Source organism: Coregonus clupeaformis, chromosome 34 (assembly GCF_020615455.1).
Source record: "Coregonus clupeaformis isolate EN_2021a chromosome 34, ASM2061545v1, whole genome shotgun sequence".
Classification (NCBI taxonomy): Eukaryota; Metazoa; Chordata; class Actinopteri; order Salmoniformes; family Salmonidae; genus Coregonus; species Coregonus clupeaformis.
Genome location: NC_059225.1, coordinates 33,202,056 through 33,215,399, shown reverse-complemented (window position 1 = coordinate 33,215,399; position 13,344 = coordinate 33,202,056). Strand labels below are relative to the sequence as shown.

The 13,344-nt window shown below is 42.4% G+C and overlaps 1 protein-coding gene across 1 annotated transcript in view; it reads right to left on the bottom strand.

The window, feature by feature from the left end:
* Nucleotides 1-8,055: 8,055 nt before the first annotated feature.
* The window catches only part of LOC121550034 (laminin subunit beta-1-like), an 85,562-nt gene continuing 80,273 nt past the window's right edge, over nt 8,056-13,344 (bottom strand). The window contains exons 3-7 of the mRNA XM_041862104.1: nt 11,820-11,924; nt 9,535-9,663; nt 8,879-9,002; nt 8,573-8,700; nt 8,056-8,337 (exon numbers count right to left, since the gene is read on the bottom strand). Coding sequence (XP_041718038.1) covers nt 8,250-8,337; nt 8,573-8,700; nt 8,879-9,002; nt 9,535-9,563 — 369 coding nt within the window. The 5' untranslated portion in view covers nt 9,564-9,663; nt 11,820-11,924 and the 3' untranslated portion in view covers nt 8,056-8,249. The remainder of the gene's footprint in view (nt 8,338-8,572; nt 8,701-8,878; nt 9,003-9,534; nt 9,664-11,819; nt 11,925-13,344) is intronic.

Below are 13,344 nucleotides of genomic sequence, written 5' to 3'. Positions count from 1 at the left end.
ACTCCAACCTAAGTGTATGTAAACTTCCAACTTCAACTGTAAGTGCATGTGATGTGTGTATCTGTACATTCCCTCCAAGTCTAGCTAGAAGGTAGTTATGCAGAAAATCCAGGTTCAGCGTCAGTGTTTCGTTTCATGTAATGAATGAGCTTCAACTGTCCATGGGGCAGCAAGAAAACACACAGTCAAATGAGCTGATATGAAAGTGAGAGATTTATTCAGACTCAAGCATTCTGCTCCAGACTCTTTCTGATTGACAAAAGACTGATTAGTACCAGAGCATGTGAGCGGAGAGGAGCGCGAGCGGGCGGATTTTGGACAGAGCGCAGAGCGGCATTTTTAAAAGGACTGAGCGTCGCCCTTGGTCCCGCTCCAATTTCGCTCCGTTCACACCACGAGTCTGAAGCATGCTCAAGCCTGACCCAGAATCTATCTGTGTCTTGCACAGTCATCAACAGTAGACTATTTTCAGTCAAAACCCGGCTCAATAATAGAGTTCACCAAGTACTTCAAAAAGGAAAATGAGAAGTCATACAGGTGTACTATTAATATAAAAACTAACTAACAATGATAATGTGGTACAAGAAAAAGAATGTGGTGACATCGTTTCAGTCAGTAAAGATTCATTTTGGAATCTAAAAAGAGACATCTCTCGAAAACACGAAAGTGTGCTACGTGAACACGCTGGGAAGAAAGCAAAAGGTTAGCAAGTTGAATACGGTAACTTGTAACAAAAGTGTAAAGTAAATATAGCCTTATATTCAAACAAATTTGTTTTGTCATTCAAAGTAGGCCTAATATATGGTTTGTTTAATTTTATTTGTGTCGTCCATGAATTTGTATTTTATAGAGCGAGAGGAGCAGCAGCAGCAACAAGTGAAAAGGGTTGAGGAATTCAAAAGTTTCTTCACTGCACGCAAAGGCCCAACCATAACAAGGGAGAAAAAAAGAGAGCTGGATGTAGCATTTAAAAAAAATATTTACATGGACTATGAACCGCTGAGTAAAGGAGAACGCGAAGGGATGCAACACTTTGCCAGCGCAGCTCAACCGGGTTACACCCCCCCATGCTACAACACCGTACGGGACACGCTCAAGCCACATGCCCTGGAAGAGATGGAAGCCAAACTGCAAGACCTACTGCAAAATGGTGATGGGCTCGTTCTGTCAGCGGACATTTGGACCAGTAGACGAGGGCACAGCTTCCTTGGCATCTTGGCCAGTTTTATTGATGGGATGTTCCAGGAAACACCATTTTTGTTGGGCTGTGAGCATATACAGGGGCACCATACCGCAGATCGTATTTACCAAAAGTATGAAAGTGTACTGAAATATTGGAACGTGCAACGACGTGTGATTCGGGTCGTCACTGACAGTGCCAGCAACATGATCAAGGCGTTTAACCTCCTCCCTGGCACTGAAGAGGAGGCGGTGGGTGAAGTGACCGCGGATGCCAGCAGCAGCGCAGAACATGAAGAGGATGAAGGACCACCTGCGCCCTCGCAAGTCCATGTGGAAGTGATAACCACTAATGTAGAAACTATGATAAATCAGTACTTTACTGTGTCAAATTTACATCTGAGATGCCCCATTCACATGCTTCAGCTGGCGATCAAAGACGCCGTTAACGAGCACGACAACATTAATAGGCTGTTAGTGAAAGTCGGGATCCTGGTGAAAAGTGTACGCAAGAGCACCCTGAACACAGAGGAAACCGACCAATTAGGTGTCCGCCCCACAAATGCCTGCGCCACTCGATGGAGCAGCCAGCTGCGGATGAATCAGTTGTTCATCCGGTTGTTCCAAAAAGACCCATTATGGCAAAACAAACTCAAGTCTAATGTTGCTAACATCACCCTGAATCAAGTACGGCAGCTGACGCACATTGTCAGTGTGCTGACACCACTGGCAGACCTCACAGACAAAATGTAGAAGGAGCTGGGGAACCTGGGGATGATCCTCCCTGCTGTCACAGAAATCCAATCCCTGCTCTCCGATGACACTCACGCTGCACTTCCAATGGGCATCGCTGCTTTTGCAGAAACATTGGCAAACAACGTGTCAATTCGCTATGGAATATACTATACTGATAAACATCTCATTTTTAGCATCAGTGTTAGATCCCCGTTTCAAGACAGAATGGATAATTCGAGATGAGTCTGTATGCAACAAACTCGGGGAGATAAGGTAAGGCTGTGGTTTAAGCTAAAAGTGAAACACATGCAGATTTTTTTCCTTTTTTGGATTGAGCGGCGGGGCGATTTGAGTGGAGCGCGATGCAAACTGCGTTGAGCGCTGAGCGATAATGAGCGGACTGGCCTGATGTGGCTTTGAGCGGGGGGAGCGGAGGGGTGAACAGCTCCGTGAGCGAGGAGCTGAGATTCTCACCGCTCTACTCCGCTCATATGCTCTGATTAGTACTGATGGATGGAATGTGACAGCTACTGACACCGACCTTCACAGGAGTACAAAGCATTCTGGACACAGGGCGGGAAATAAAGGCAGTAGCAGCATGGCCTCAACATAGCTCAGACTATACCATGAAAATACATGACTCCACTAAAGCCTTGTCAGTCAAACACAGACACAGACAAGCAGGCACGCTGGCACACACATACACACAGACAGACAGAGACGCACACACACACACACAGATGCATACACACACACGTCTGACTTCCCCATAAAACTTTACATTACACAACTCATCATATGCTCTTTTATATCCCAGTGTTCTGTTCCACTGAAAACTGACTTGTGTTTATTCATGTTAAGTGTAAAAGATTTAACTGTGAATGTGATCATTTGATAGAGCCCATTGATTTTGCAGGCCTGTTAGGGAATGTATTTATTTGGATCCCCATTAGCCTTTGCAGAAACATCAGCTACTCTTTCTGGGGTCCACATAAATACATTTGTGGTGTGGTAGTGCATGGTCTACTGCTTACCCTATTCCCAAGACCATGATAATGATCTACCTCTCTACCTCGATCGCGTCAAATCGGCCTCTAAAGTCTATTGCCCACGAGATGTCGGTGTCGAGCAAGAAGAGACATTGAGCAAGCAAACACTGAGTCGAGAGCGCAGAGGATGGGTCCCGCGAGCGCACAGACCAGTCGAGAGCGCAGAAATTTGGTCGAGAGAGCAGAGGTGTCCCGTGAGTGGACAAGCCAAACTTGAGAGCTTGCAAGTGTAACTTTGGGCGACCACAACATCATTGTGCAGATCAAAAATAAAAATGTCTGAATCAAAAAATATAGAACCATCAACAAAGAAACGTGGTTCAAATGTGTTAAAAAATATATTTGAAAGCATCAAATTGTCCACCAACAATAGTCACGTCTTTGTCACGTTTTCACTCTCAATTTCTTAAATTACTCTCTCTCAAGTCTTGGCACCATTGGGTCTCAATTTCTCTTCATTCTTGACTGGATTTCAGGCTGACACGCTTTGAAGCAGGTGCGTGTCTAGAAACCTTAGATTGGTCACTTACACTGGAGTGATCGACAAACTAACAAATGTTTGGAGTGATGGATGAACTAACAAACGCTTGCCCCTTGGCCAGTCCAGTGTTGTGTCATGTGATTGGTTGAGTCTTCTTGGGTGCAGGACGTCAAACAGATACGCTTAGAGACGTCTGTTTAGTTACTTGAACAGTAAGCATCAAACGATTTGGGAAACGCAGCTTCAACTTGATACATAAGTAAAGTAATTGGGAAATAAATTAAATAGTTGAGTGGAATCTACTTGCTAAAGTTAGCTAGCTAGCTAATTACTTGTTAGCCAGCAACGTTCATCTGTAAGACGAAAGGCAGACAGTCGGCTCTAGCTAAGTAACACCATAGTCCACCACTAGCTGTTTTTCTTCACCTTTCCACAAAGTGTCTGGTATGTGTTTGCTTGATATGAGGGAGTTAACCCCAGGTTATTACAGAATAGATGGAGTATGGACAAGTTAATTCATCATACACTAGGTACTAGCCATCATTTTACATAGCTAAATATAATGACTCCATTGTTGGGAATAGCAAGTGGGTACACACATACTAATGGCATAACAATGATAACATTGAAAGAAAGGAAGGACTAGTGGGATACTTAAGAGAAATCCAGGAAATGAGAAGAAGGCAGAATCCAATATTTAGTGTATTTATTAAACCCAAGCGCACACACACAGCATATGGGGATTTTGAATTATATGGAGACAAGAAGGGGAGAACCTGCTACATTAACAGTACATAACCAGTGCCAAATAACAGAATGTAAATGAAATTAATATGATTAACCAGCTAAACTCAGGTCCAGGGTTTCCCAAACTCGGTGCATGTTTTGGTTTATGCCATAGCACTACACAGCTGATTCAAATAATTAACTAATCATTAATATAACTAATAATTTGAATCAGCTGTGCAGTGTTAGGGCAAAAACCAAAATGTGCACCCCTTGGGCTCCCAAGGACCGAGTTTGGGAAACGCTGTTAACATGTCATGGTACACACAGCATTCAGAGGAGGAATTAGGACAAAGCAACAGCATGCATTGCCCAGACGTTTAATTGAGGAAAACAGATTTGTTTTACAATAATTGTCTGATTGGGAACTACCATGCATTGTCTATCAAATTACAGCGTCAAATTATTTCAATTTGGCATTGGAAGTTTTATTGAGTACAGGCAGTATGACAAAGAAAAAACATGTTTAGACATTTTTGCAAATTTATTGAAAATGAAATACATAAATATCTAATTTGGTTGTTGATCATTGCTAGACAGCCATTTTCATGCCTTGCCATAGATTTTCAAGCCCATTTAAGTCAAAACTGTAACTAGGCCACTCAGGAACATTCAATGTCGTGTTGGTAAGCAACTCCAGTGTTTATTTGGCCGTGTGTTTTAGGTTATTGTCCTGCTGGAAGGTGAATTTGTCTCCCAATGTCTGTTGAAAAGCAGATTGAACCAGGTTTTCCTCTAGGATTTTGCCTGTGCTTGGCTCTATTCTGTTTCTTTTTATCCTAAATAACTCCCCAGTCCTTGCCGATGACAAGCATACCCATAACATGATGCAGCCACCACCATGCTTGAAAATATGAAGAGTGGTATCAGTGATACAGTGAAAAAAGTATTTGATCCCCTGCTGATTTTGTACGTTTGCCCACTGACAAATAAATTATCAGTCTATAATTTTAATGGTAGGTTTATTTGAACAGTGAGAGACAGAATAACAACAAAAACATCCAGAAAAACGCATGTCAAAAATGTTATAAATTGATTTGCATTTTAATGAGGGAAATAAGTATTTGACCCCCTCTCAATCAGAAAGATTTCTGGCTCCCAGGTGTCTTTTATACAGGTAACGAGCTGAGATTAGGAGCACACTCTTAAAGGGAGTGCTCCTAATCTCAGCTTGTTACCTGTATAAAAGACACCTGTCCACAGAAGCAATCAATCAATCAGATTCCAAACTCGCCACCATGGACAAGACCAAAGAGCTCTCCAAGGATGTCAGGGACAAGATTGTAGACCTACACAAGGCTGGAATGGGCTACAAGACCATCGCCAAGCAGCTTAGTGAGAAGGTGACAACAGTTGGTGCGATTTTTCGCAAATGGAAGAAACACAAAAGACCTGTCAATCTCCCTCGGCCTGGGGCTCCATGCAAGATCTCACCTCGCGGAGTTGCAATGATCATGAGAACGGTGAGGAATCAGCCCAGAACTACACGGGAGGATCTTGTCAATGATCTCAAGGCAGCTGGGACCATAGTCACCAAGAAAACAATTGGTAACACACTACGCCGTGAAGGACTGAAATCCTGCAGGGCCTGTAAGGTCCCCCTGCTCAAGAAAGCACATATACAGGGCTGTCTGAAGTTTGCCAATGAACATCTGAATGATTCAGAGGAGAACTGGGTGAAAGTGTTGTGGTCAGATGAGACCAAAATCGAGCTCTTCGCCATCAACTCAACTCACCGTGTTTGGAGGAGGAGGAATACTGCCTATGACCCCAAGAACACCATCCCCACCGTCAAACATGGAGGTGGAAACATTATGCTTTGGGGGTGTTTTTCTGCTAAGGGGACAGGACAACTTCACCGCATCAAAGGGACGATGGACGGGGCCATGTACCATCAAATCTTGGGTGAGAACCTCCTTCCCTCAGCCAGGGCATTGAAAATGGGTCGTGGATGGGTATTCCAGCATGACAATGACCCAAAACACACGGCCAAGGCAACAAAGGAGTGGCTCAAGAAGAAGCACATTAAGGTCCTGGAGTGGCCTAGCCAGTCTCCAGACCTTAATCCCATAGAAAATCTGTGGAGGGAGCTGAAGGTTCGAGTTGCCAAACGTCAGCCTCGAAACCTTAATGACTTGGAGAAGATCTGCAAAGAGGAGTGGAACAAAATCCCTCCTGAGATGTGTGCAAACCTGGTGGCCAACTACAAGAAACGTCTGACCTCTGTGATTGCTGTAGTGTCGAGAAAACGATGCTGAGATGCTGTGAGAACAAGAATTCCACTGACACTGTCCTCGATTATAATTATTTATTACATTTGAAGATCTCAGCGCCAATTTACAGACATCTGGAGAATAACCGGCCCCAATCTCTAATATGTTATTCTCCCCTCCTTTGTCCCAAACCATAGTATATATATCCTATGTAACCTGATATGGGTGTTTTCCCCTACAGACCAATCCCAGGACTCCACCTAACAGACTTCCTCTGTTTTAGGGTGCCCCTATAGAAATGCTCTCCAGATGCTTCCTTAAGCTGAGTCAACATCCTCTAAAACCATTTGCAGACGTCAGCAAAGTCATAAATTGTTCAGACACTACATTGCCAACAAGGGTTTTGCCAACAAGGGTTTTGCCACCAAGTACTAAGTCATGTTTTGCAGAGGGGTCAAATACTTATTTCCCTCATTAAAATGCAAATCAATTTATAACATTTTTGACATGCGTTTTTCTGGATTATTTTGTTGTTATTCTGTCGCTCACTGTTCAAATAAACATACCATTAAAATTATAGACTGATCATGTCTTTGTCAGTGGGCAAACGTACAAAATCAGCAGGGGATCAAATACTTTTTTCCCTCACTGTATGTATTTTGAAAGATGAGATGTTGAGGATTCTAATAAATACTGCTTTGACTTCATAAAAGCAAGCCAAACACCCATGAGTCCAAATGTGCACTTCACATTTCCAAATCATAAAACTCATGTCATATACAGTGTCAATGTTTATGATCACTATGTTTTATATACAGTTACAAGATTATATGGCGCCATACTCTGGGTTGTTCTGAACAGAATAAGCCTATGTTTGTTTATTGTGAAGAACATTTGCCGCGGCACATGAACCTGAATGCACTCAGGACTCCTTTCTATGCCACCAAAATTACAATCTGTTTCTCTGAATTGCCATGTGAAAGCCCAACACTGTAAGATCGGATTTTATAACGTAGCTAGTCATATTGGCAAAAGAACAAGCTTTCAAATCATGCCCACCTGACCCAGATTGTGATTTATAATGGACCGTTTTTGGATTGCGTACACAACAGTAATTGTGTGATTGCAGGGTTGTGTTCCAAACAAAACGACTAGAAGTGTGCTTGCTCTAGTTCCTCAACAGCACAGCTAGGAGAGTTCAAAAAAGTACTTTATAGTTGAAGACTCTTCTTTGAGTCATAAAAGTGCATTGAAATTGCTTAGGAACTGTGCACACTTTGGAGAGGTGTGTGGCCACTTGGAGACACCAGTTAGTCCTCTCAATCAAAAAAAAACTTGTAATTTTTATAATCTTATGTTGCACCTACCCCACATTTTCCAGGAATATTCTTGTCATGTTACTGAATGTATCCAGAGTATTTTCAGATTTTGCTATCAACAAATGCGTTGAAAAGTATATGTAAAATGCACATCAGTGTAATGTTTGGATTCAGTCTTGTGTCAGGTGAACTGTTGTGTACTCACCTTTGGTCTAATAATTTCCCCATTATCTCCAAACTGTTCCCTTTCAATTGCTACCATGGTTATGCATATGCTTTTCATATTTCTTCCGTAAGAAACATTTCAATTTAGCCCTATCCATATAGGCCAATTCCCAGGAGTGTAAAGGGGTAAAATCCTTGTAGTTCAAATGTTTATGCAAGTGACATCAATGCATGATTTACGCAAAAGTCTCAGTTGTGTCTAGGTTTTTAACAGTGTGTGTAGGAACTAACCGAGTCGATGAGTGTGTATGGGGACTGGACATCACTGAGTGCAGAGTAGAGGGGCAAGCTCAGACGAACAATGTAGTCCATCCCTGCCTCGAAACGCTGGTCTGGGGAGCACCAAATATCTGAGAAGACGAGAGAGAGATGGATGTCACAAAACACTGCACAAATTCACATACAAGAAAAGTGTGTGCACACAAAACACAGGCATGTAATACAGGGTGTATACAGACTCACAGTAGACTCATATACACAAAACATATATCCTACTCTACACACACACTTGCATATACAGACCCATTACTCACTCTCTCACACGCAACAAACATACACAGAGAGAGAGACTAGGTGTGTGTTTACCGTGATCCAGGGTGAAGGAATATAATCTGGTTGTCGTCATCAGGCATGGTGTTGCCACAGCGGCTGTTTGTTGAGATCACACTGGGATGCATCACTGTTATCAACAGCTCCTCCCACTGGTCCGGTAACTAAGCCAACACAACAGGTACATAGACATTGGAGTTTGATACCCCTGGTCAGGACTCCACTGAGGAAAGTGGAGGGATACATATGTGCTGAGTTGTGTAAGGCACAAGATGAGCTAGGGAACACCCATGATCCCAAAAGCCTTAGAAGAAAGTTACGTCAAGGTCAAAGGTGACTCACAGGTCCAAACCTGGCGTCCTCTGCCTCGTAGGTGTAGTGGTCCAGGGCGATGAAGCAGAAAGCTGACTCCACCTTGTCAGACAAATGTTCTCTACACACACACTGACCCGTCTCCTGAGAACTACTGCAGTGAGATAGAGAGTAAAAATATGATGTCAGGAAATGTCATAGAGTTCAATTGGAGTTGAAAAGTTTTAACGTCTTAATATTGCATTCAAGGTAACAATCCATTTTAGGACTGCAGCTGTATTAAGAGGCAACTATGGATAATCATTTAGCCAAATAAGTGATAATATACTATGTGGGACTGATCCAAGCTGTACTAATCCACGCCACTCGTCAGTCAGTATGGCTCAGTATTGAACAGCCTGCTGTAATTTCATGCCCAACCCTCATCGTGGGGAGCTATCCTCCTATTGGTTTTCACTTCATCCCTTACCTAACCTACTTGTACACATTCAGTATAGAACCATCCTCTGTATAGAACCATCTTTCTAACCAAACAGACAGCAGTTGGTCAACGTCAATAACATCATCCTCTCTACGTGACAACTGTCCTCATAACAAGGCCTCCATACAGCATCAAAGCAATTAGAGGAACTCTCAGTACCACCAATGATTAAGTTATGGGGGTGATTGGTAGAAGTCATGATTACCTGCAGGAAGTCCCCAGAGTGCTGTACATAGAGGACACACAAGGTACTTGGAACAGAGTGGACTCCTGTATCTCTGATCTCTGTCAGCTAAGCAGAGAACAACTTCCCCACCACATAGGGAAAGTGGACCTGCATGGAAAGATGGATGGATAGAGAGAAGATGGTTAGAATCATTTTCTTTTCATGTAACAGCACAAAAACTGCCAGAGTAAAAGTAATCAAATCTGTGTTTCAAATAGACTGTATCTCAAAGTATGCAGTTAGCAGTTTACAATATTGGCTATTTAGTTCAGAGTTTGATCTCTCTTGTCTCCACTTCCTCTGCCACTTCCTCCCAGTCATGCTGGTGTTCCAAGTCCTCCTTCCATACTATCCTCTCATTCATTTAGCTACAATGCTTTTAGTTAAACCAAAGATACTGGTAACTTTTATATGTGGTTAAACGTTAGCTTCCTTGCTAGCTGACGCTAACCTAGCTTGCCTAAATATCCTGCTTTAATAAGTAACTAGCTTTCAATATTGAAATCATAGTTGGTTAGGTTCTCTTCTGAAAAAAAAAAGCTTACCTTTTTATCGTTGGCCATCATCCCTACTTCACCACCACCATCACCAAATATGTTTATAACTAACCATCACTTTGCCTTTCACTGTCAAAATCCTGTGTCCACTAGATAACACATCCACAAAGTCAACATTGGCTGTATCGTAAAAATGTATGAAAACAAACATTTGCTTTTTGGTCTTAATTTAAGGTTTGGGTTAGGCATGAGGTTAAATGTATGGTTAAGGTTACGGTTAGGTTTAAAATCAGATTTTAAGAAGTGAAATTGTAGAAATTGGCAGGGTTTGGGGTTCCATAATAATGATGACTTTGTGGCTGTGTTAACTAGTGACGACTATGTTCATTGGCTAGAATTTTCACCTGTAATAAAATTATAGTAAAAGATTGCAGTTGGGAGAGCAAGATGTTTTGTTGTTGGAGAAAATATCCATGTGGGGATGCGGTTTATTTGTGAGAGCGTCCCCGCTGCCTGTGCACTCACAGGATCCATCCCCTGCTCGCTCGACCACATTCTGCGCTCTCGACTGGTCTGTGCGCTCGTTGCACTCATCCTCTGCTTGTGGGACCCATCCTCTGCGCTCTAGACTCAGTGTTTGCTTGCTCAATGATGTTTCATCTTGCTCGACAGACCCATCTTGCGAAATGTACTTTAGAGGCTGATTTGACGCCATATACCCACAGATCTCTCGCACAGATAAAGGACTTTGTCAGGACAGACTGTATAGTACACAAACACACACATACATGCATGAATGAATGCACGCACACGTGCAGGCACTCACACACGTACATACAGCATGTGAGACTGTGTGAGGACTGTCGCTTTCACCAGAATAAGGCTGTGGTAAGCCATGTGGTACTACATGACATTTGTGACATTAGGTACTTCCCAGCCACAGTACAGTTCACAATGTACCGTACCACTGGGGCCCCTTTCAGCATGACTCTAAGAAAAGTGGAAGTGAGAAGTGTGTAACAACACAAAGCTACTTATTTATTTAACTTCTGACTTTCATAAAGCCTCTGGGCCTGTATTCATAAAGCATCTCTGTGTGGAAGTGCTGATCTAGGATCTTTATGAATAAGAGCCCCAGTTATAAAGCCAATAAGCAACTAGTTGTAAACTGGGTGGCAGATAAAGCAACACCTCACGGCACAACGCCTCTCCCCTATTTGACCTAGATAGTTTGTGTGTATGTATTGATATGTAGGCTACTTGTGCCTTTAAAAAAAAAAATTATGTAGTTCTGTCATTGAGCTGTTCTTGTCTATTAATGTTCTGTATAATGTCACGTTTCATGTGGACCCCAGGAAGAGTAGCTGCTGCTTTTGCAACAGCTAATGGGGATCCTAATAAAATACCAAATACCAAGGAAAGGTGATGACCACTGTTCAAATATTCCCTAGGGACGTCCCTCAATCCCTGTCTTGACCTGGGGTCTGGTTCCTGACGAGGTGTGAAGTGAACTGACCTCTGATAGTGTGTCAATGAGGGGATTTGTGTTACATATGTGTGAGTGTGTCTGTATTAGCATCAGAACTGAGTTATTTCACTTGACTTTATTCAGAGATACACTTAAAAGGGAAGAAGTGGTCATTCTAAAACCACTTTCTATGGCTGGTTTCCTATCATACAGCAGACTCTATTGACAAAATATAAGGGACAGACATTACAACATAAAATCCCTTATGACCATGATCAAACTCCTTATGCTGTTTCCACCTTTTCAGTCTTTCCATCCATGTCTTGATCTTGATTAGAGATCTGCTGATCCTGGTTGATTGACAGCTGAATATAGCAGAAAGGGGAGGGTCGTCAACAGCCATCCTGCAAACACAGAGAAAAAGAAACTCATCAGAGAGGCATTACCAAGAGTGAAATGATTACCCTCCTTACTGATTTATGAGTGTGCATGTTAAAGCTGCTCTCCTTTGAAGGGAAACCATTTACCAGAAGAACTCTCTGGGTCTTTCACACTTGGCCTTAGTTTCATCTTAATTTCTGAGTCACAACTCTTAAAGCAGAACCTCTCGCAGGCCAAACATGCAGGCCAAACATGCAGGCCAAAGTGTGTACACACTTCTAAGGTGCATCCCAAATGGCACCTTATTCTCTTCATAGAGCACTACTTTTGATCATGGCCCATAGGGCTCTGGTCAAAAGTAATGCACTATATAGGGAATAGGATGCCATTTTGGGACACATCCCAAGTGTTGCCTCAGCTTTGTAAAAAACATGAATAGAGAATGTTAATCAACACAACATAGCCTAACTGCTAAACCAATAATTATCCATGCGACAGTTCAAACATATTAGCCTTTGACAGGTCTGCTGCACAGTAAATGCTAATGATTACCCCAGAACATTTAGCTCTACAGCTCTGGGTGTTCATATCCATATAGCACAACTCTGAATGTGCTGATGTCATCCAATGACAAGGGTGTTCTTGCATACATGGGGCTAGGAGAGTTGAGACAAATCAAGGCATTGAGGCATTGAGGAGACAAGAAGACCATCAACTGGAATGTGCATTCTGTTCTTTTAAATAGCTAAACCTACGCTCCACCTAATGTTGCCTAGCTGAAGGGAGCGTCACCTCGGGAATGCCTATGCAGAACATGTCACATCTTGATAGTGGTGAGACCGTTTTTTCAATATTGTTTAACAGCTCTGTGAGAATGGATGACTCAAGGCCTCTCACGTTACAACACTGGTTGTTTGCAGCTCAGGTATGGGGAAACAAGGTTTGCTAACAAAGAAAACAATGTTCTTGGTTAATGTTCGCCCTCTCGATCATATTTGTCAAGAAATAGGGCAACTCTTCGCAGAATGGAATCCATACCACGCGTTCTCTGTGTATAAGATCATCCCTCTCATTTATTTCCCCATGCTATAAAGATATTTGGATTACAACACACAATATTCTGGGAATGAATTTAAAGAGGACATATGAATATCAAATATCAGGATTCAGTATCCACTTAGTGGTTAGGAAAATTTTGCAAATGTTGAGTGCAATATAACAGCAACTCTTTGGTTTATAGTGGTGGATGTTAATGTGACTTGAAGGTACATACCTCCCCAGGGGTACCATATACAGTAGTATACAGTAGTATACAGTAGCCATATCCAGTAGGTTCAATGAACACAGCAAGACTCCCTCCACATAACATATTTCCACTGACATATTCATTGCCTCCATCATTGTCCTGCATGTAGGGCACTCTGCACTCCAGTCAGGGGTGTG